General features: G+C 47.1%; 1 protein-coding gene across 3 annotated transcripts in view; it reads right to left on the bottom strand.

The window, feature by feature from the left end:
• Positions 1-262: 262 nt before the first annotated feature.
• The window catches only part of Ntrk2 (neurotrophic receptor tyrosine kinase 2), a 315,292-nt gene continuing 294,968 nt past the window's right edge, over positions 263-20,586 (bottom strand). For all 3 annotated transcript variants that reach the window (XM_021180131.2, XM_029468409.1, XM_021180130.2), the window contains exons 17-18: positions 2,758-2,916; positions 263-1,169 (exon numbers count right to left, since the gene is read on the bottom strand). In XM_021180131.2, the coding sequence (XP_021035790.1) occupies positions 984-1,169; positions 2,758-2,916 (345 nt within the window). In that variant the 3' untranslated portion in view covers positions 263-983. The remainder of the gene's footprint in view (positions 1,170-2,757; positions 2,917-20,586) is intronic.

The following is a 20,586-nucleotide window of genomic DNA, read 5'->3' as shown; positions in this document are numbered from 1 at the left end:
TGCCCGACCACAATGTCTGAATGTAGGATGTGTTGTCCGTCCAGGTCCCGTGGGAACTGTCTTTCCAGTGCAAGCCAATATCTGTGATTGGAAACTCTGCCCGTGAAGCAGAGTTCAACATCCTGTGTCCTCCTCAGAAAGGTGCTTGGGGGATGGAGCCGAACATGCTCCCCCAGCTAACGGCTGCTGGGTTTTCCTAAGCACAACGGACTCCCGACTGATCCCATGGCTTGTCTCTGTCTCGCTCATGCTGTGGTTTATGGTAAAGCTTCTCTCTCTCTCTCTCTCTCTCTCTCTCTCTTTTTCTCTCTCTCTCTTTCGCTCTCATTTTCATTTCCCACAAAGTTTTCCCAGATTGTACACAAATTTTCCTTTTCACACATAGGCTAAAACCACCAGAAAACAATAAGAAGAGTGATAAATAAATAAATTAATAAATAATAAATAGAAGTGAATCCATAGAAACGCCCCACGTCTGTACATCGGAAGTGACGGCTTAAGTCAGATGTTTGATTTTTTTTTCCCTTTTTTTCATCCACGTCAAAGGCAGGAATACAACAAGGCATTGTTAGTTGTGGTGGGCAAACTGGAGTGTCTGCTGATGTAACAAATTAGGTTTGTTAAGGCCTTTGTCTATGTACAGTTAATAGGAATGCAGAAGCCAGATTGGTCAAGGAGAGACTGAGGGCCGTGAAGCAGTGAAGACCAGAAAATAAATAAATAAATAAATAATGATAAAAGGGGAAGGGGCAAAAGAAAGAAACAAACCCAAGGGAGAGAAAGAGACGATGCCAGAAGCGAGTTAATACTGTCTGTGGATGGAGAAGCACACACTGCCTCCCCCTGAGAGCCGCTCCTGGTCCTGTCAACACTGTCAGAGCGAAGGACAGCAAGGTCATGACGTCAGCGGCAGTCAAGAGGTTCGTCGTGTAGGCCAGTCTGAGGAGGTCCTTGGGAAGGACGGTCTGGGCAGAAGGAGGACCCTAGCCTAGGATATCCAGGTAGACGGGAGATGCCTTGGCCAAGTTCTGAAGGAGGGTGTGGATGCTCTTGATGTTCTTCCTGGTGTGTGGTTCCCGCTGCCAGCATCCGAGCATGAGCTCATACACCTCCTGGGGACAGGTTCGAGGCCGCTGAAGGACTCTTCCCTGGGTGATGCACTCTATCACCTGGAGGGAGACCAGAGGCAGGATTAGCAGGGCAAAAGCCAAGCCTGTGGGAAGGGTCTGCAGATGCCTGCAGGAGGGAGGAGCCAGGAGGGGCCTCTCCTGTCTTTACCTCTTTAAAAATCAAGCGGGATTACATTGCTTACCTCTGGATAATTTGTGTTTGTACAGACACAGGTGTGTGCTGATTAAATCGGGACAGTTAGCACGTGTGTCTCCTTAACCATTTACCAACAGAGAAGGAGCTGATACAGCCTCAGAGTGGAATAACTTTCAGCTCCTTGTATTAAAGAAAGGCTTTTATGAAAGGCTTTTATGAAAGGCTAGGAGGGAGGAGGTCGAAGGTTCCCAGCCCAATCTTCCCCTTACAGACTCCAGTGGGAGAGGCGGGGCTTTTGTTTGTAGGAGTGGGCTTGCTATGTTGCCTACAAACTCATGGCCCCCTTGCCTCAGTCTCAGAAGAAGCCTCTCTCAGTGTTTGCTCACCAGGAAGAGAGCCACTGCGATTTCACAAAACTGGGATAGGCACCAGGTATTCACAAAGGGTTGTCTAAACTCCACACAGAAAGTCCTACGTGTTTCGGGTTTTACCGGCTGAGGGTAGAGCCTGGGTTAGTTTTGTGTGAGGTGCTGACTGACAGGGACCCCCTGACAGCAGAAGTGACTAGGCTCACCGGGTATCAGAGCTGAGTTTAAAAACACAGGCATGGAGGTGAGAGAGAGACTGGAAACACCTGACCGAGGTGCTATGCCTCAACACTGACACACTGCCGGCTCTCCGTCTCCACGGGCTCCAGATGTGCACCCAAACAGCAGCAGGCTGGAAGTACTCGAGGAAGATGACATCTGTACCGAGCATGTGCAGATGTTCCTCTTGTCATTACTCCCTAAACATGCTGCATGATCGCTATTCGCACTGCGTTTGTGTGTACTGTTCCTGTGAGTAAGCTGGAGATGACCCACAGGGAAGGAGATGCCCAGGTGGCTTGCAGAGAGTACATGTTCAGTGTTAGGAATTTTGAGTGTTCTAATCTGGTCGGGGTGGGGTGGGGGTGGGGATGGGGGGTGTGGTTCTTGGAACCAGTCCCCCATGGATTTCAACAGGTCATTGTATTCCGTGAAGGAATTGGAATAGGCAAACAAACACTTGAGATTTTTTTTTCACCAGTAGCTAATGTTCTAGCAGGATCTGAAATCTCTGGAGCAGTGCAGAAACTCTTGCCAGAAGGGGGGACATGGGCCACCTAGGCTGCCCTTAATTTGTTGGACGAGCAATGTAAAATCATTTCTCAGCCCTGTCATTAGAAGGAGCGAGATTGGGTTAGAAAAACAGAGTGTCTCTCTTTCTCCAAAATTATTAAAATGAGGCTGTGAAATTCAGGTACACAGCTGGCTCTCTGGGAAGAGCTGCTGACTCCAACAAAGCCACCTATGACCATGTCCCGGCTCCCAGCTCAAGAACCCTCAGACCACGGCTGCATCTTAGATTGCTGCTCTAGTAGGACTCGTGAGTGTGTGTGTGTGTTTGTGTGTGTGTGTGCCCGCGTGCGCGTGCACTGCAGGGTGGGATCTCTCCCAAAATATTGCCCACCTCATTGTTCGATAGCTGATACCAGGGCTGCTTGCCGTAAGTGAAGATCTCCCACAACACAACGCCCAGGCTCCAGACGTCGCTCTCGGTGGTGAATTTCCTATACATGATGCTCTCTGGAGGCATCCATCGGATGGGCAACATTGTGTGGCCACCGACCTGTCAAGGAAGGCATCAGTAGAAGCGTCAGTCATCTGGAACCAGCGCAGAAGGTGGCTGTGGGGAAGGTGGCTCTTTCAAGGGACACTTGGGTAATAGAGTCAGAAGGTAGAGAATAGTCAAAACAACGTTTTAAATGTTCTTTGCAACTCTCCTTTCCGAGAAGCCAGAGGTGAGCAGAGGGTATTCGCTTGATGTCCACTTTGGATTTACAAAAGCCCTCATGTACTTCCTGTTGGGGAGATCGACCCATCCATTCATCCTTTAATCAACGTGATAATTTTGACCAAAACAGCAAGCAAAGGTTTCTTCTAGGCACCAACCTAGTGGTGCCCGAGATGGAAGTTACTATTTCCATTTTACTGACAGGCAACCAAGGCCTGCGAGCTATATTTTTGTACTCAAAGCTTTAGACTCTCCTCTATGATAGGGCGATCCTTAGTTTACTAACAGCAACAGATAAATTTATCTTTTTTTCTTTTTTCTTTTTTTTTTTAAGAAAAATACCCATTTCAGTAAAAACAGAAGCCCCAGCAATCACCTGGAGATAGCGTTAGTTCAGCCAGAGAAACTTGATGACGCAATGTTGGCAATTCTCTGGTGCTACCGAAGCCCAGGGCACCGCACCGACAGTCAACAAACAGCCTGAGTTAGATGTGGTTCAGGATGCAGAGCATGCGGAAGCCCCACCCAGCTTTCATTCTCAATGTCGATTTGTTGGCGCGGAAGCCCCGCCCAGCCTTCATTCTCAATGTCGATTTGTGGATGTGGAAGCCCTGCCCAGCTTTCATTCTCAATGTCGATTTGTTGGCGCGGAAGCCCCGCCCAGCCTTCATTCTCAATATCGATTTGTTGACGCAGAAGCCCCGCCCAGCTTTCATTCTCAGTATCGATATGTGGTTTTTTACACAAAGGAAATGACCCTGCCCAGGTGTCTGACGACATTTCCTCCTAGGAAAATGCCATAACCCATGTGGCACAAATCCTAACCAACCAGGAAATATGGTACAGCCTGACTGTGTGGATACCCCCTTGGCTGACCCTCCATCTCCAAACTCAGAACATTGACCAGGAGAAGCTATTGAAACACAGGGAGGAGCCAACAGTTCCCAATGCTCAGAAGGACTCACGGCCCCAGGGTAAGTGACACCCCAGGACCTGGCAGCCTTGACCAGGCAAAGTGAAGACTGCTCTGTGCTCTGGACAGGTCGAGGCTGGTTCTGATGCTCTCTAAGCCTGGTACACATTCCCCAGGCCATATTCCATAAGGTCTGAGCACACTGGCACACACAGTTCCCAGTACTTGGCCCAGCTGTACAACCTCCTGTCTCTGTGTGTGATGTTCTCCCAAAACACACTCGGAAAGCTCTCTAAGGTTTACAGACATCTGCCCATGCTTCATCGAGTTTCACGAACACGCACGGTGCTTCACTGAACTCTGCCGATGAGACTGCGTCACCGGTTACCGTATGCCCAAGGTGACGCGGTGACCCATGGGACAGACAAGTCTAAGGTCTAGCTGTCCTCCCTGGCCTTTTTCATCCACACAGCAGACATTTGCTGGGGACCTCATGAGGCCCTAAATACAGTATGTCTCATTACCCTGAAAGACAGATCTCCAGGGGTTACAGTGAGCCTTTCAGAGTGACAGGTCACAATCTGTGGCTTTGTCTTCTGGCTGTGCTAAGTCCCAGTGTTAATGCATCTGAAGGGGAGAATCTTAAACAAAGAAGGTCAAGTGTCTGCTAATATTTCTGGGAAGGTTTAGGGTTGGAGATGGGCATCTGTCTTTGAGTCCCTTCCTCTGCAGGTCTTTCTTTGAGAGCCATTTATAAATGTGCTTCTCAGAAATCCTGAAAGACAAAAGGTTAGGGTTTTTTTTTTAAAAGCCCCCAACAGCATGGTAGACGAATCAGAAAAGCCTGGAGCTAGATGGGGGAATTTTGGTAGAAAAAAAATCATTTGTTCTGTGGAAATACTCAAGTTATAATCCAGTTTGTGATCAGCATGTGTTGAAGTGTGAACCAAAGTGTCAGGTTTTGCACACCAGCCCCTAAGTGTAAAAGCTGCCTCAGTCCTCAGGAGCCTGGCCCTTCTTGGAGATTCAAATCACAGACCATGTTCAAGCATCTGAGAAGTTCAACGGATGAGAAGGGATTTAAGTTTTCTTGTTACTAAGGCATATCAAGATATATATCTGTGTGAGGCCTCCTAGAGCCAGATATCCGTAAACTTTGGGGTGTGCTGATTTCGAGAGCTTCCAGGCTTTCTTGAGTATCCACAATGTCACATTGTGTTCGCCACCGATTTGTGGTCAGAGACTTTGGACTCTTTTGGCTATTCCCAATGGGGACAATGCTGACCTGTAGTAACACTGCTCTGTGTCCTAGTTTCTCTAAACTGTGGGTGAGATCAACACAAGGGACTGCCATATTCCTCAGCTGCCAGTGACTTCGAGGCTACACTGATTACAGCCCCAAGTGGACCAGAGGCTCTGTTTGCTAGCGGCCAAAGAAAATGCTCTTGTTTCCTTCAATGACACTCAAGTCTCAATGTGCATGTCTCTCCATCATGACATTTCTTTTCTACTTAGCTCTTTGGGCCAGATTTTCCCCTCCATTTTCTCTTTATTTCTTTCCAGGTTCTCTGGGGATTCCATGTGTGTTATATAGAGAATACATTCTTCTGTTTTCAAACATGTGAGTGATGTGATCTAGTCTAACAAGAGTTCATGAAGGACCCATGAGTCTTCTCGGCCCACTTAGAACAACCCTGCACAGCCCTTTGCGGCTGCTCTTTCCTCCCAATTTTCAGGCACGCCACAAGAATAGACTCACTAGAGGAGCAGTCCCAGTAATAGCAAATTACTGTCATGTTTCTGTTGTCGACACTCCCTGGCTTTCAGGCTGTACAGAACTACAATCCCCTCACTGCAGAGCACAGGGAGCCATTTGTTCTGAACTGGGCTCCTTGGCATCCTGATCTCATGCTCTTGCTTAAATATTTGGGAGACTGGATTTAGTTTTCAAGTGTGGCACTGGGAGTCTGAATCTCTGCCTCTGGTTGCCCACCAGCCAGGGGTACTGGGGATGCTCCAAGAGTCAGGGTGGGGCAGGCTGGGTGTCCTTCACAGTGGGCAGGCTGGAGGAACAAATGGGGTGATGAACATCCAGCTAGCAGTATCACTGAATGAGACCTGTGATTTAGAAACTGTTTCTAGTTCCTGATGTGTTGTTACTGGCAACCATCCTGGGCTGGTTCCCATTGTTCTGATTGGTTAAATGCACAGGGTGAAGGTAGCCCTTGGATACTGCCAGTATAACACGGTATGGTATGGTTCTGTAACTACAAACCAGCACTTCACATTGCTAATCATCCACTCCCAGATGGCATCTCACCCTCTGCGAAGAATCTCCATTCGATTATCCCAGTGTATCCGACAGCTACTCTCTGGAGAAGATACTTGGCTTGCTTGCCCAGAGCCAGATACAAACCGATTTCACTTATTCTGATGGTTTTCCTGATGGCCAAACACATGTTCTACGTGCAGTCAGAAAGCTGAGTCATGGATGCTCACCCGGGAAAAACTTCGTTATACTTTTTTGCAAGGTCTGATCTCCCCGTAACCAAAGTTCTTTTTAAGGTGGGTTCATATGCCATTTCTTTTCAAGGAAGCCTTCCTTCTGTAGCGCCTTGGCTGTTCAGGGCCCTTAGTATAGCTACGCGAACACATCAGATGCTGCTAAGGAACCTCACCAAAAGGAACACCACTAATAAAGTTAGCCGATGGGGTTGTTGGTGAGTAAAAGGTGGGGTTGTTTTTTATTCTTATTTTTTATTTTTTACAAGTGCTGCTGCTTTTGGAGAAAGATATTCATGGTATGTTCTTCAAGAGGGATTCGTATTTGCTACTCTCTGTCCCAAATCAAATTCTTTCTCTTAAACAATAGATCAAAACAAAGCCTTAGTTTAGATGCAGGGAAAGTCATTTTCGTTTGTTTGAGGTTGGGAGGTGGGGTGGGTATGTATTGGGGTTGGATGGAGAGAAGGCTCAAAGGTTAAGAACGAATACTGCTCTTGCGAGGACTTAAGTTCAAGTCTAGACTGTAACTCCACATCAAGGGGCATTAATGTCTCTGACCTCTGTGAACACCTGCGCTCACACAAACACACACACACACACACACCTCAAGTAAATATTTTTAAAAGGTTTAATTAATGAGATTCTTAACTTCTTAAGACCACGGGTCTGCAGGTAGCGGTTCTGTCAGATGTTCTCAGAACAAGGACTGCACAGTGCAAAGCTGCTCTTGCTACAGACTTGGGGGGACTCCATCAGAAAGGAGGTCTAGGAAGACTTCATTCTTCAACCTTGTGGGAGTAGTGATCATGACCTGGTCACCAGGTTTTCACCCCTTCCTTCTAAGGCTGGAGCAAAGGGAGAGAAGCTTGAAGAAGGCAATGAAACCAGGAACCATAAAAAGACCCTTCGGTGAAGGCTGTATATCACTTCAACATGGCTGGACCAACATGGCTAGGGAGATGGAGGCCCAGGCAGGAGATAACTGAAGCAAGCCAGGAACCATGCTCCATCAAGAAAAGCAGAGCACCTCAGGATTTTGATAGTGATTAACACAGAGTATCAAAATAAATGGTCAAAATAAAATCTACAGCTATGGTTTTGAATTGACTGTCGCCCCCCCCCCCAACTCTATCAACTTGAATGATGTTTAAAACAAACAAACAAACAAAAGGAAAGAAAGAAAGAAAAAAAGGAAAGAAAGAAAGAAAGAAAGGAAGGAAGGAAGAAGAAAGAAAGAGAGAGGAAGGGAGAGAGAGAGAGAGAGAGAGAGAGAGAGAGAGAGAGAGAGAGAGAAAGAAACTGGAGAAAATAATAAAAGTAAAGCTCTTTTGAATAAGAATTCATGGGCTGGAGAGATGGCTCAGAGGTTAAGAGCACTGACTGCTCTTCCAGAGGTCCTGAGTTCAACTCCCAGAAACCACATGATGGCTCAATATCATCTATAATGGGATCTGATGCCTTTTTCTGGTCTGTCGGAAGGTAGCGACAGTGTACTCACATACATTAAATGAATAAACAAACAAATAAATCCTTTAAAAAAAGAATTAATGATTTTATTATTTTAAATCACAATGGTATATCCAATCATTACAATTACACAGTTTACTTTTTAAAGATATATTTATTTTCACTTTATGTATAGTGAATGTTTTGCTTCCACCTATGCCTGGTCACTATGTGCATGCAGTACCCGTGGAAGCCAGAAAAGGGCGTCAGATCCCCAGGTCTGGATTTACAGATGGTTGTGAGCTAACCTTTGGGTACTGGGAACCACACCCAAGTCCTTTGCAAGAGCAACCAATGCTCTCAACAGTTCAGCCATCTCTCCAGCCTCCAAAATGGACTTCTTGCCTAAGAAATTCACAGGATACAGTCTGTAGTCATTAGTTATTGTAAACTGTGAGACGTTCTGTGTGACTTAACAAGTTCCTTTTCTCCATTAGGAGACGAAGATTTGATGAAATTAAAGAAGTTTCTGGTCAAATATATAAGTATAAACTAGTGGCCAAAAGCATTGTTCCATGTCTCCCCTTCACGCTGACAGCCTAGGCTTTTTTTTTTTTTTCATTCTTGTTTGCCTTGCACACACACATACACGAGCGCACACATACACACACACAGGCACGCACGCATGCACACACACCATCTTTATCCCTGGCAACAATGAGTGAAGCATGCACAGCCCATTCCCCAGACACGCTGGGAGATGGAAGAAGTGAAGCCATTAGCTGTCCAGTCTGTTGGCTTCTCCCAAAGTGCAGTGCCGCCCTCTTGGTTCACACTCACCTCTGTCCTCTCTGCAGCCACTGTTCTCAGGAATGCTAGCTGTCAGTCAGCTCAGTCCAGAACCAATTCTGCTCCTTGGCACCTCTCCTAAGACCCCTCTGGTGTGAATGCAGTTCAACTACCAGGAGAGTGCTTAGTCTCCCCCAGCTTGTCTCTTGTCTTCTCACATAGAAATTCTCAGCCCTACCATCCAGTTCCCTGACAGATTTCATTCTGTGTTGAGCTCACAGGGAGGCAAGAACACAACCCATGCCAGTGTCTGGCTCACTCTGAAACCACACGTGTTTGAAGACAAGCTCTGCCGACCTGGGACCTTCTAAACTCGACCAACAAAGACCAATGATGCCTGGGGGGCCACTTGTAGCTTGTGGTAGTTACTCACCAAGTGAGTGACAACTTGTTTGGAAGCCAGACAGTTGACTCCCTCAGAAAGAAGATGGCCAAAGGGCAAGCCCCATTAAGAGATGATCGGCTGCCAGAGGCTTTTGGTTGCATTAAATATTGAAAGGTCTCCTGGACCTCCACATCATGCACACACATGACTGCTTTGCTCCAGCAATCTGCCTCGATCTGTTCCTTAAAAAATTAATAAAAGCTGCAAACTTTAAGCAGCGGTTGGGGCTCAGTTGCTCGCTATGGACGACCGCATCTGTGTGAGAAGATTAAACACAGCAGAGCCAAGCAAGGTTTTCCCCCGGAAGAACAACCTGGGGAGCCTTGTGGTTGGACTGCGGGCTGTGACCACATCCAGAAGGATGAGGGTTCTGTCAGGAAGCATGAGCTAGGGCTCCCACAGGGCTGGTATTGAATGGGGGAATACTGCCAGGAGGGAAATCCAGCCCTTGTTTTTAACTCCTCAGTGAAGCAGCCCCGGGTCATCCAGGAGAAGTTCTGATGCTGGTCTGGCTACCCTATCCTCTCTTGTACATCCAGAACTGATTATAACCAACCCAAAACTGCTGATATTTAAAACCTTGAATATTCATGTTTACTTCTTCGCATTTATAGAAGCAATCTGGTCATAAGCGTAGTGACTCCAAGGCCAAATACTATAGCATTAGCCAGAGAGGATGTCTGCAAACTTCCTGTTAACGATAGTGTTTTCCAAATGCCCTTTACATAGTTACGTCATCTCCGTCCTGCCAGAGTGAGGCAGGCTGTCGTACGGATTGAAGAATGCCACACACTGCTGCCCTCTGACACTCAGACACTAGACGTGCCAGTGAGCCGCATCAGAACACCGATTTCACCGAGGACTTTTTCCACACAACACACGGAGTTCAGTATCTCGCCTCAGCAGCACCTCCCTTCAGAGGCCACTGTGGTCCAGAGTAACTGAGCCGATATGAGGACTAGGAGGTGGGCCATTATGACTCAGCATCTAACTCTGTGGCCTCTCGTAAGATTATCACGGTCCAAGAGGATGCCTGACCTGCTGACCCCGCTGATCCCACTGGCCCAATTGACGCTGCTACCATTTTAGATTGGGATCAGATCATTCACAGTGCAGGTGATAGACCAGGCTCTGCCCAAGTTCCCTCAGCGTAGCTAAGGGAGAGTGGGAAGACCCTGGAATGTCCTAACAAGATGGGACAAGGCACAATGGATGCCTAGAGTCCCCATGACCTCAAGTAACCCATAGTTTAGGGCTGAGCTCTGTGCCATCAGCTTGTGCACTGTTCGTCGTCTAAAGGGCCTAGAGTTCTTGGTTTGAGTTGATACGGCTTTCTTCTTGGTTTGCATTTGACTTTGAGGGAAAGTAGTATATCTTCTCCCACTAGAGTGTGTGGCTGCAGTCACAGTGATGGCAAGAAATTGCTTTTGGATGGAGACACAAGAATTCTTTAGGTAAAATGAAATTAAGGGCTGGAGAGATGGCTCAATGATTAAGAGGATTTAGCACTTTCCATGGGACCCAGGATTGGTTCCCAGTGCTCACAGGTGCTCACAACCATCTGTCACTCCAGTTCCGGGGGATCTGATGCCACCTGCTGGCCAACTATGGGGATTGCACGTATGTGCACTTAGATTCAGTATACAGTGTTAAGCTCCATCTTTAAATGTTCAATGTTCCTAAACCATTTTTCCTTCATGAGCATTTGTGGTGACCAACCCATGAGACCAAATGATATTTAGTACAGGGCATTCTCATGGTGACAAGCCACAGGGATGGGATAGGGTTCTGAGAAAAGGTAAGCAAAGCTGCAGAGGTGTATACCCGCAGCGTTCTCTGTGCTAAGGTTACTGTGTTGTGGTGGTTTGGTGACAAATTCTGGTGTGAAGTATTGCTATGGAAATAATCCAGATGGAGCGGCATCTCAGTCAAGGCTTCTATTGCTGTGGTAAAGCACCGTGACCAAAAGAATCTCAGGGAGAGAATCAAGTGTTCTGTCCTTCAGCTTGTAGTTCATCATCTGTGGAAATCAGTGTACGAACTAACTCCAGGCAGAAAGCAGGAAGCATCAACTGGAGAGGCCGTTGCTGGACACTGCTTACTGGCTTGCTTCTCATGACTGACTCCGCCTGCTTTCTTATAGAACCAGGACCACCCTGGCATTGCCCATTCTGAACTCAGCCCTCTGCATCAAACACTAACAGCGGACAAAACTCCTGGCATCACAGGTGGGATTCCAGGTAGCAAGGATTGTTGACAGAATAGGAATAGATAGGGGGAGTGGGTGGGTGGTGGAAGGCTTTCCCTTTTGAGAATTGTCCCTCATGGTATGAGCCGAGTTTACCAAAATGAGCACACTACACAGGCCATGGGTGAAGAGACACCACTATTAGCTCCAGGCTTAATCAGTGCTGGAGACCCAACCAGAATCTACCTTCTATCATGGAGTTAAGATGGAGACAATACATTAGAGCAAGATAAAAAGACATAGCCTCTTTCCTTTTACTGGAGACTGAGCCATGTCCACCTGAGTCTAACAGTAACTGGGGAACTTTCTCTAGGGAACCCACATGTCAACTTGTCATGATTATGGTCCTCTCATGGTACATACATTATATATATATTGCTTAGAGAACATCATGCCACATGCAAGGGATATCATGAGCCCTTATGATGCTCATGAGAATTAAACCATAACTCAGTTACTAAGGGCCAGATTTGTGTGTGCCACGCTCTGTGCTAAAGACATGAACTGCATCAGAAACACTTTTCTGTGTCTCTTTAGAGGTACCTACAGATCAAACATATCAATAAAAGCACATGTACTATAAAGCTCGACTGTTCTGCTGTGGGAAAACAGGGCTCAGTTTCCGGCAAATAGCTTTTCTGCTCACAGCAGTGAATTTCTATTTTTCCTTTCTAAGGAAAAGCTATGTGGTGTAGCTTTCCACTGCATCCCACCAAGGCAACCCAATACTTCAGGAAGGAGAAGAAAGAGGAGGAAGCTTATGGGTGGTGTGTAGTTTTAAAAACTCTTACATCTCGTTTTTAACACTTGGTGTGATGTTGAATTAAACATCATAATGCACCATGAACAACAGTGTCCTGTCCCTAAGTCCTAGTTAAAGTGGATGCTTTATACGCAAGCTCCATGTTTCTCCTTTGTCTTTCTGAGTCCCTGAACCAGGCTTGACTCTTGCTGCAGAAGCACTAACCAGAAGAAAGCAGGCAAGTGATGCTGTCCACAGACCCCATTCCTGTTCTGCTGTGGCCACTGGCCAGGTGCTATAACTTAGATCTTAAATGGCTGGAAAAGGCCTGCATGTCTCGTGCTTGGTCCTCAGCTTGGGGGTGCTCTTAGGAGGTAGTGACCTAAAGGTAGGAACCTTTAGAAGGTGGGGCCTAGTGGGGGAGAGGTCACTCACTGGGTGTGTGCCTTTGAGAGGAGTATTGGAACCTAAGGCCTTTCCTCTCTCTACTTCCCAGATCTGAGGTAAACAAGTTATCTTTACCACGGCTCCCACCACTGTTGTATAAGCATGCCGCAGATCACCAGCTGTTGGACCAAGGGACCATGGACCAAACCTCTAAACCCATGAGCCAAGATAAAGATCCTCTTTCTAAGTTGTTCAATTCCTGTGTCTGTGTCCAAGAGGAAATACAATTAACATTAGAGATGACTCTGAATAATGACTTAAGGTGCTACAGTAACTTCGCTGCGTTGAGAAAAGAACACACCTGTCAGTGCACACCTGGCCTGCAGCTCCCCACTAGGGCGAGTTCTGAAGAGGCGTTAGGCTGCTGGAAGGTCAGCACTAAACCAAAGCATACATTCGGGAAACAGCTCTGGCCTAACAGCAAAATCTCGGCACCAAGACTGGACGTGTATGTTTTCATCATGCTCAGACACACGTTTATTAAACATTGATAAGGTATCACTTGAGGTTGAACATTAACATTTGTGAAGTAGCTACTATTCTGCATAATCTTTTAAATCATTTCGCATACAAAACCAAGTTTCATTGTATGGGATTTTCCATTTTTGATGTCGTGTCATCACCTTAAACTGTTTTGGCTTTTCCTTGAGCCAGATGAGATTCAGGCATGAAGGGAAGAGGTGGGCATGAAGCCTCATCTTTTGTGGAGGAGGAGCAGCCAGCAACTGACAGGGTGCTGAGAGAGGGAGAGTCGATTTCTTTAAGGGTGTGGCCCTCGGTAGGTCCACCACACTTGCAGTGAACGGCCATATAGCCAAGAAAGAACACAGGTTGTATGTAGTGTGTGTAGGGATGGATCTGGTATGGGTGTGTGTGATGGTTTGTCTATGCTTGTCCCAGGGAGTGCCACTATTAGGAGGTTGTGGCCTTGTTGGCATGGGTGTGGCCTTATTGGAGTGGGTGTGGCCTTGTTGGCATAGGTGTGGCCTTGTTGGAGTAAGTGTGACACTGTGGCTGTGGGCTTGCTGTTTGGAAGTCAGCTTCCACTAGCAGCCTTCAGATGGAGATGTAGAACTCTCAACTCTGCCTGCACCGTGCCTGCCTGGATGCTGCCATGCTCCCACCGTGATGATAATAGACTGAACCTCTGAACCTGTAAGCCAGCCCTGATTAAATATTGTCCTTATAAGAGTTGGTCATGGTGTCTGTTCACAGCAGTAAAACCCTAACTAAGACAGTGTGGGAGTGGGAGAGTATGATTAAAATACATGGCATGACATTCTCAAAGAATAAGGGGATATTTTCAAATTTTCAAGTCAGGTTGTCTAACCTGTATGCATACAAAACTTGCTGTGTCTGGGTAGTATCTTAAGGAATTCCCAAAAAACTCACAGCCTGTGATCTAGTATACTCACCGCTTATGAAAGAGAGGAACCAACACATAGAGCCCCCAAGTCAGCAGTCATAGTGAAAAACCAAGAGGGCAAGGTGAGACAGGTGTTTTCGATCCACTAACTTTCCAGTCAGTCACTCTTCCATTTCTGCCTCTCTGCCTGCCTTCCCTAAGTCTGCCATGTCATGTGACTAGCTATGCAAGCCAGCTAAGGCCATCACCAGCGCTTCTGAGCCCAAGGAAACAAGACCCTTCTTCTCAGACCCAGCACAGTCTACATTGGTATCACGACCCAACAACCATAACTTGTGCCTTGCTTGGGTAGGCTCTGGGAGGCAAAGTAGGTTGACTATGTTGCTACCCTCTCTCTGACCCCTGGAAAGAGGGAGGGACTGTAGGGGGAGCCTGATGCATGGACCCTTTCCCCATTAGCACGTATGTATCCAAGGTGGTTTGAATGAAAATGGCCCCCATAGACTCATAGGGAGGGGCATTATTGGAGGTGTGGCCTTGTTGGAAGACTTGTGTCAGTGGGGGGAAGGTTTGAGAAGCTCAAGCCAACTGCAGTCTCCCCTCTCCCCCTCCTGGCCAACCCTGGCCAGCCCCCTCCAACCCCCGCCTGCAGATTCAAGTATAGAACAGCTTCTCTCCAGCACCGTGTATGTCTTCCTGCTACCATTCCTCCTGCCATGCTGATGGTGGTCTGAACCTCTGAATTGTAAGCCAGCCCCAGTTAATGCTTTCCTTTATAAGCATCGTCGTGGTCATGGTGTCTCTTCACAACAACAGAACCCTAAGGAAGATGGAATTCATTCATTTCTCAGAACACCTAAGACTTCCTCCTTTGATTTTTCTCTGGTTGCTTCTCTTGGCCATTTCAGATTGGGAGGCCCTCCCTATATCCGTCCTTATTTTTCCTGAGTATTTCACCCTGATATTCTGCCAGGTGTGCGATCATGTCTCTACTGATGTCAACATTTCACCTCTAATACAATTTGAGCTGACTCTGAAGAAGAAAGTTAACCTTTCTTCATTCAATGGGTAGAAAGGATGGCCTGGTGCTGGCATCCTGGAGGACCAGCCAGCATTTTTCCCTGTGCCTCTCCCTTCCCTATCTTCAGTCCTTCCTCAGTTCCTCTGATCACTTTCCTTCAGCTTTCCTCCCAAGGTCCCCGTGCTTTGCCGTCATACATTGCTTCTGCTGAATCTTCTATTTAGATCTCTGGCATTTAGGGTGCTATATTTGCTTGTTAAAGTCTACTTGAATCCATTTACAAAAATAACTTTCATGAAACATATAAAGGTCTTTCGGTACAAGTCGCTCATCTCTGAACATAGACTCGGGGATATGATTCTTTTCAGCCCTAAATTTGTCTTTAGAGATGAAGACAAGAACACTCTCAGAATATCAGGGTTGACAGATGCAAAAAAGCCATGGCAAATTGTCCAAAAATTCTGGGTAAGAGCACCAGTGATCCTCAATCTAAAAATTAGAAACAGGAGGCTACAAGATCTTCTACCTTTGTCGTTGGAGTTCTGTCTACTGTTGACCCAAAGATTAAACCACACACACACACACACACACACACACACACACACTTTGGATTCCTGTTTCTTCATCCTCCTAAAAACTCCCATTGAGACTAAACCCTTGCTCAGGCGAGAACACTTGAAGCCATTGCTAAGTCCTTGTTTTCCCCTGAGTCTATATTTAAGCCTTGCCTGTGTTGCATGAGCCCTTGCTGCAAAGGATCCTCTCAATTTGAAATTGACCTGAAGGAGCATCAAGCACCAGTGGCAAGTCCCCCCCAGTCCCCCACGACTGTGTTCTTTCAGCTATGCGGCTGTGACGGTCTGCCAACTGATGTGCCGGCTCATGACTTTTTTCTTTGTGGTACGAGGGGTTGAACCTGGGGCCTTACTGAGTATTGTATCACTGTGCTATATTCTAAGGCCCCTGCCTGACTTCTGCTTTCTGTAATGTACCCACCACACAACAGGAAGACGCTCTTAGAAAAAGGTGAGCCGAACCAGAGCTTGTTCTCTTCTCTTAACAGGTCTTCACCAGGTTCCAACATACTTGTAATAAAATCCACGCATGCTATAGGACTCCTAAATTCCTGCCCACCACAGGCATGGCTCAGCTCTGTCTCTGCCACCTGCTGTACGGCCTGTACTGGCTGGTTTTGTGTGTCAACTTGACACAAGCTGGAGTTATCACAGAGAAAGGAACCTCCCTTGAGACAATGCCTCCCTGAGATCCAGCTGTAAGGCATTTTTCTCAATTAGTGATCAATGGGGGAGGGCCCATTGTGGGTGGTGCCATCCCTGGGGTGGTAGTCCTGGGTTCTATAAGAAAGCAGGCTGAGCAAGCCAGGGGAAGCAAGCCAGTAAGTAACATCCCTCCATGGCCTCTGCATCAGCTCCTGCCTCCAAGTTCCTGTCCCATGTGAGTTCCAGTCCTGGCTTCCTCTGGTGATGAACAGCGATGTGGAAGTGTAAGCTGAATAAACCCTTTCCTCACCCACTTGTTTCTTGGTCATGATGTTTTGTGCAGGAATACAAACCCTGACTAAGATACTCCCCTATTCACCAAGCTTCAGCCACCCTGGTTCCCTTCCCCTTTCTTCTTTTTTGCACTTTGGATTGGCTAGAGCTGTTCCTTGTGCGGGTTTTTGTCTCTGTGTACCTCTAGAGTGGCTTCAGGGGGCTCAGGCTGTTCAGTGATCTTTGCTGCTGCTGCAACCGTCCCCTTCCCCCCACACCCCCAATGAGGATGCTGCCAAAAGCTCTGCAGTGGCTCTTGGAATGGATGCGTGCACGCAGTTTTCATAGGTGCTTATATTCGTGACATTTCTGTTGCTGTGATAAAATGTCCTGGTAAAAAAGCAACTTAAGGAAGAAAGGGTGTTCTTCTCTGGCTTGGTTTGGTTTACAGTTCCAAGTCTTAGTGGTTTGGCATCCAGAATGGCAGGGATGAAATAGCAAGGCACTAGGAGCAGGAAGCCACCTACTTCATCTTTCTCTACAGAAAGCACAGAAATGGAGTAGAAAGTGGATGAGGCCACACACCCTTCAAGTCTAACCCAGGGATGTACTCTAGCAGGGCTAAGCACCCCAACTGTCCATAACCTGCCTGGACAGTTCCACCACCTGGGAGTCAAGTGCCCAACACATGACCCCATGGGAACATTGCTCGTGCAAACTGCAATGGTACCCATCACCGCAATCTTCATCCTTTTATTCTATCCCCTGGATATCCTCAGAGTCGTGCCCATGTCACCTGCTGTACTCTATTATGAACCCCAGATCCCAGTGTCTCTTGGCAGGCAAAGCCAGGTGCAGAGACCTTTAAAATCCGCAACTGGATTCCAGCCAGGAGTCATATTATCAGACATGTTGACCCACAAAACAATCTTTAAATTTTTAGTTATTTAGCTTATGAATGTTTTGCTTTCATGTATATTTCTGTGCAGCACCCATGTGCCCTGTACCTCAGTCAGCTTGAGCCTGACTGTCCTGTCTGTGTTCCCTGGGGAAAGAGCCCTGCCTGCTGGGCCAGAATCCCACCCTTATAAAAGTGTATATGGGTCCGAGAGTCACCCAGAATCCTACAATCTTAGCACATGGGTCCTAGAGTTACCTGGAATCCTACAATCTTACTTTTGGGGGGGATGTTCCTGGGAAGGGGGACAGGTGAGTAAGAGAAATAATGGAGCCAGCCACTGGTCTTTTGCTGGAATATTCCTTAAGACAGGCAACCTATTCTTCCCTCTTATTAATCCTTGACCCCAACCTGAAACCACATAAGGAATTCCCAGTATCCTCTGAAGTAGGGTCTGGAATCACACTCCAGAGTTGAGCTGCTGCTCAGACAATGACTGTGTGCTGCAACAGAGATGGGAGGTATAGAGACACAACTACAGGGGCTGAAGCCTGTGTTCTATCAGTAAAGGGTAAGATGAGGATGCTTCTCAGGGGAAAACAGCCTTTGCAGAGGGTGTCTAAGTTTGAGGCACCGTGTCTGGCTGGACAAACCCACAGAACCGTGAAGAGATGCAGCCGTAGCCAAGCAGGCCAGTTGTGCTCTCTCCTCAGTGCCTCTTGACTCTCTCTCTCCCTCCCTCCTTCCCTCCCTCCCTCTCCCTCCCTCCCTCTCTCTCGATTGATATATATACATATATAGATATAGATATATACATATATAGATATATACATATATAGATATAGATATATACATATATAGATATAGATATATACATATATAGATATAGATATATACGTATATAGATATAGATATATACATATATAGATATAGATATATAGGTATATAGATATAGATATATACATATATAGATATAGATATATACGTATATAGATATAGATATATAGGTATATAGATGATATATAGATATATAATTTTTTTCTGGAAATATTTTTTCACCAGACTCAGGCAGGTCCAGGCTGGGGTGCTAGAAGGAGAAGCTTTAAATCTGATGTAAGCATGAACTTTGAGGATGGAGTTAACTGCTGTTATGGGCGATGGTTAGCTGAGTATCTTGGGAGTCCATCTGAGTGGGACCAAGTATCATTGGAAGACAGTTTGGCTGATTCTTACAAAGCTGCCCACACCCCCACTGTATGATCCAGCAATGTTACTTCTTGGTGTTTACCCAAACATAACCAAAGACTTTTGTGCAGGTGATAGCAGGTGTCTGGCAGCTTTATTCTTAACTCTTAAACCTGGAGGCAACGGCCACTCACAGGCTAAAGCACTTGGGAAAGTGGGGCCTGCACCTTGATTGGGCAGCTGGCTGGGTAGTGCTGTGGAGCTGGCTCTGGAGGCACTAAGAGCATGAGAGTAAGTGAGCTGACCCGCCTCCTGCCGATGCCCCGCCTCCTGCCGATGCCCCGCCTCCTGCCGATGCCCCACCTCCTGCCGATGCCCTGCCTCCTGCAGATGTCCTGGCAGCATTTGGTGGCCTAGCCAGAGCAGTGTTGGAGACCTTTCCCTGGTGGTGTGGGTAAGGAAAGACAACAAGCTGACCAGCTCAGCTGCCACCTTGGCCTTGATCCAGGGCTCCGAGTTGGCCCACCCCGAAATCTCTATCATCTACAAATGGTTGGGACACATGAAGGGGCCAGTCCTGTTGTTTCAGAGCTTTCGGTTCTCCATGACACAGGGCAGCAACAGGATAACTGGGACATGTCCCAATGAGGACACCATGTTAATCTTCTCACAGAAGAAGATTTCAAACTAGACCAATCACTCATGAACATTTGCAAGTGGGGTCAGGAGATGAGGGGACTGGGGCAGATAATGTGAAACTCACAAATAATAAAACATTCTTTTAAAAGGTCTGGGAGGACACGGAACAAAGAGAAAGGAGAGTTGCTGTCTATGTTGTAAAGCACACACTTCTCCCTATAGCTGACCCTCTCCCTAAATAGACAGGCTGTCTCTCAACTCATTCCTCAGGCTCTAGGGCTAGCCTTGCCCTAGCTCTAGGGCTACCCTAAGTCTACCAGTGTGACAAAGGTACTGGGTGAGAGAGTATATTATGAGGCTTGGTTACTGGTGAGATGTGTCTGTGATTATGAAGATATTTGTCTTATTGATCCAATACCATAGCTAAGTTCCATGGAGTATGATCTTAATGGTTTACAAGTATATTAGACTCTGTTAAAAACCTATTTGTATGTGTGTGCATTTGCCTGCATATGTGCATGCGCACAGTGTACAGGCAGTGCTCATTGAGGGTCAGAAGAGAACAGGATCCCCTGAAACTGGAATTATACATGGCTGTGAGCTACCATGTGGGTAAGGGGAATTGAACCCAGGTCCTCTGCAAGAGCAGAATGACCTCCTAACCTCCGACCCATTTCAAGCAGCAAATATTGGACTCTTACTAGGTAGTATAGGACAGGAGGGGCTTGGAAACTAATGGGAGGGTTCACCGCTGACACTAAGTCTCACTCCGAGTGGTTGTAAAAGAGAAGTCACCCTTGAGTTAGTCAAAGCCTGGTCCTCTGAAGTTAAGTGAAAGCACACTTGTTCCATGGTCATTGGCTTGTTCCTAGCAGGTTCTTCTGTGTGAGCTAAGGAGAGAGGTCCCAGGAGGTGCTTCAGAAAGATTAAGCTAACCATGCCCGAGAACCCTGAGGGAATGTGGGGGCAATTCTGCTACTCAGAGGACAGGAGGCTGCAATGATTCTAGAGAGATCTACGACTGTCTCCACTGGGGACAAAAATCAAACAACGACATTTTAATAAGATGGCATCGTGTGGCTCTGAGCTGGAACGTCGTAGCATGGTGACATGTTAGAACATACATAAGAGCTCTTCCGGTGGCAAGGACCATCCCTTGGTGGGTGCATCTTGTATCACTTCCGAGAACTGAGAGTGGTGGCTGAGTTCATCTGCTCCAGGAAGCAGAGTTCAAGGCTAAGGCTTAGCTGTCCCAGCTCCCCAGAGAGTACAAGACCGGAGTAGGGCCACAGGCCTCACCCGGCCGGATCAGCGCCGGGGTAGCGGGAGCGCAGGGTTGCCTGACACCCGCCAGCTACCCACGACCCC

Source organism: Mus caroli, chromosome 13, assembly GCF_900094665.2.
Source record: "Mus caroli chromosome 13, CAROLI_EIJ_v1.1, whole genome shotgun sequence".
Classification (NCBI taxonomy): Eukaryota; Metazoa; Chordata; class Mammalia; order Rodentia; family Muridae; genus Mus; species Mus caroli.
The sequence above is the reverse complement of the archived record's forward strand: the minus strand, read 5'-3'. Positions and strand labels throughout refer to the sequence as shown.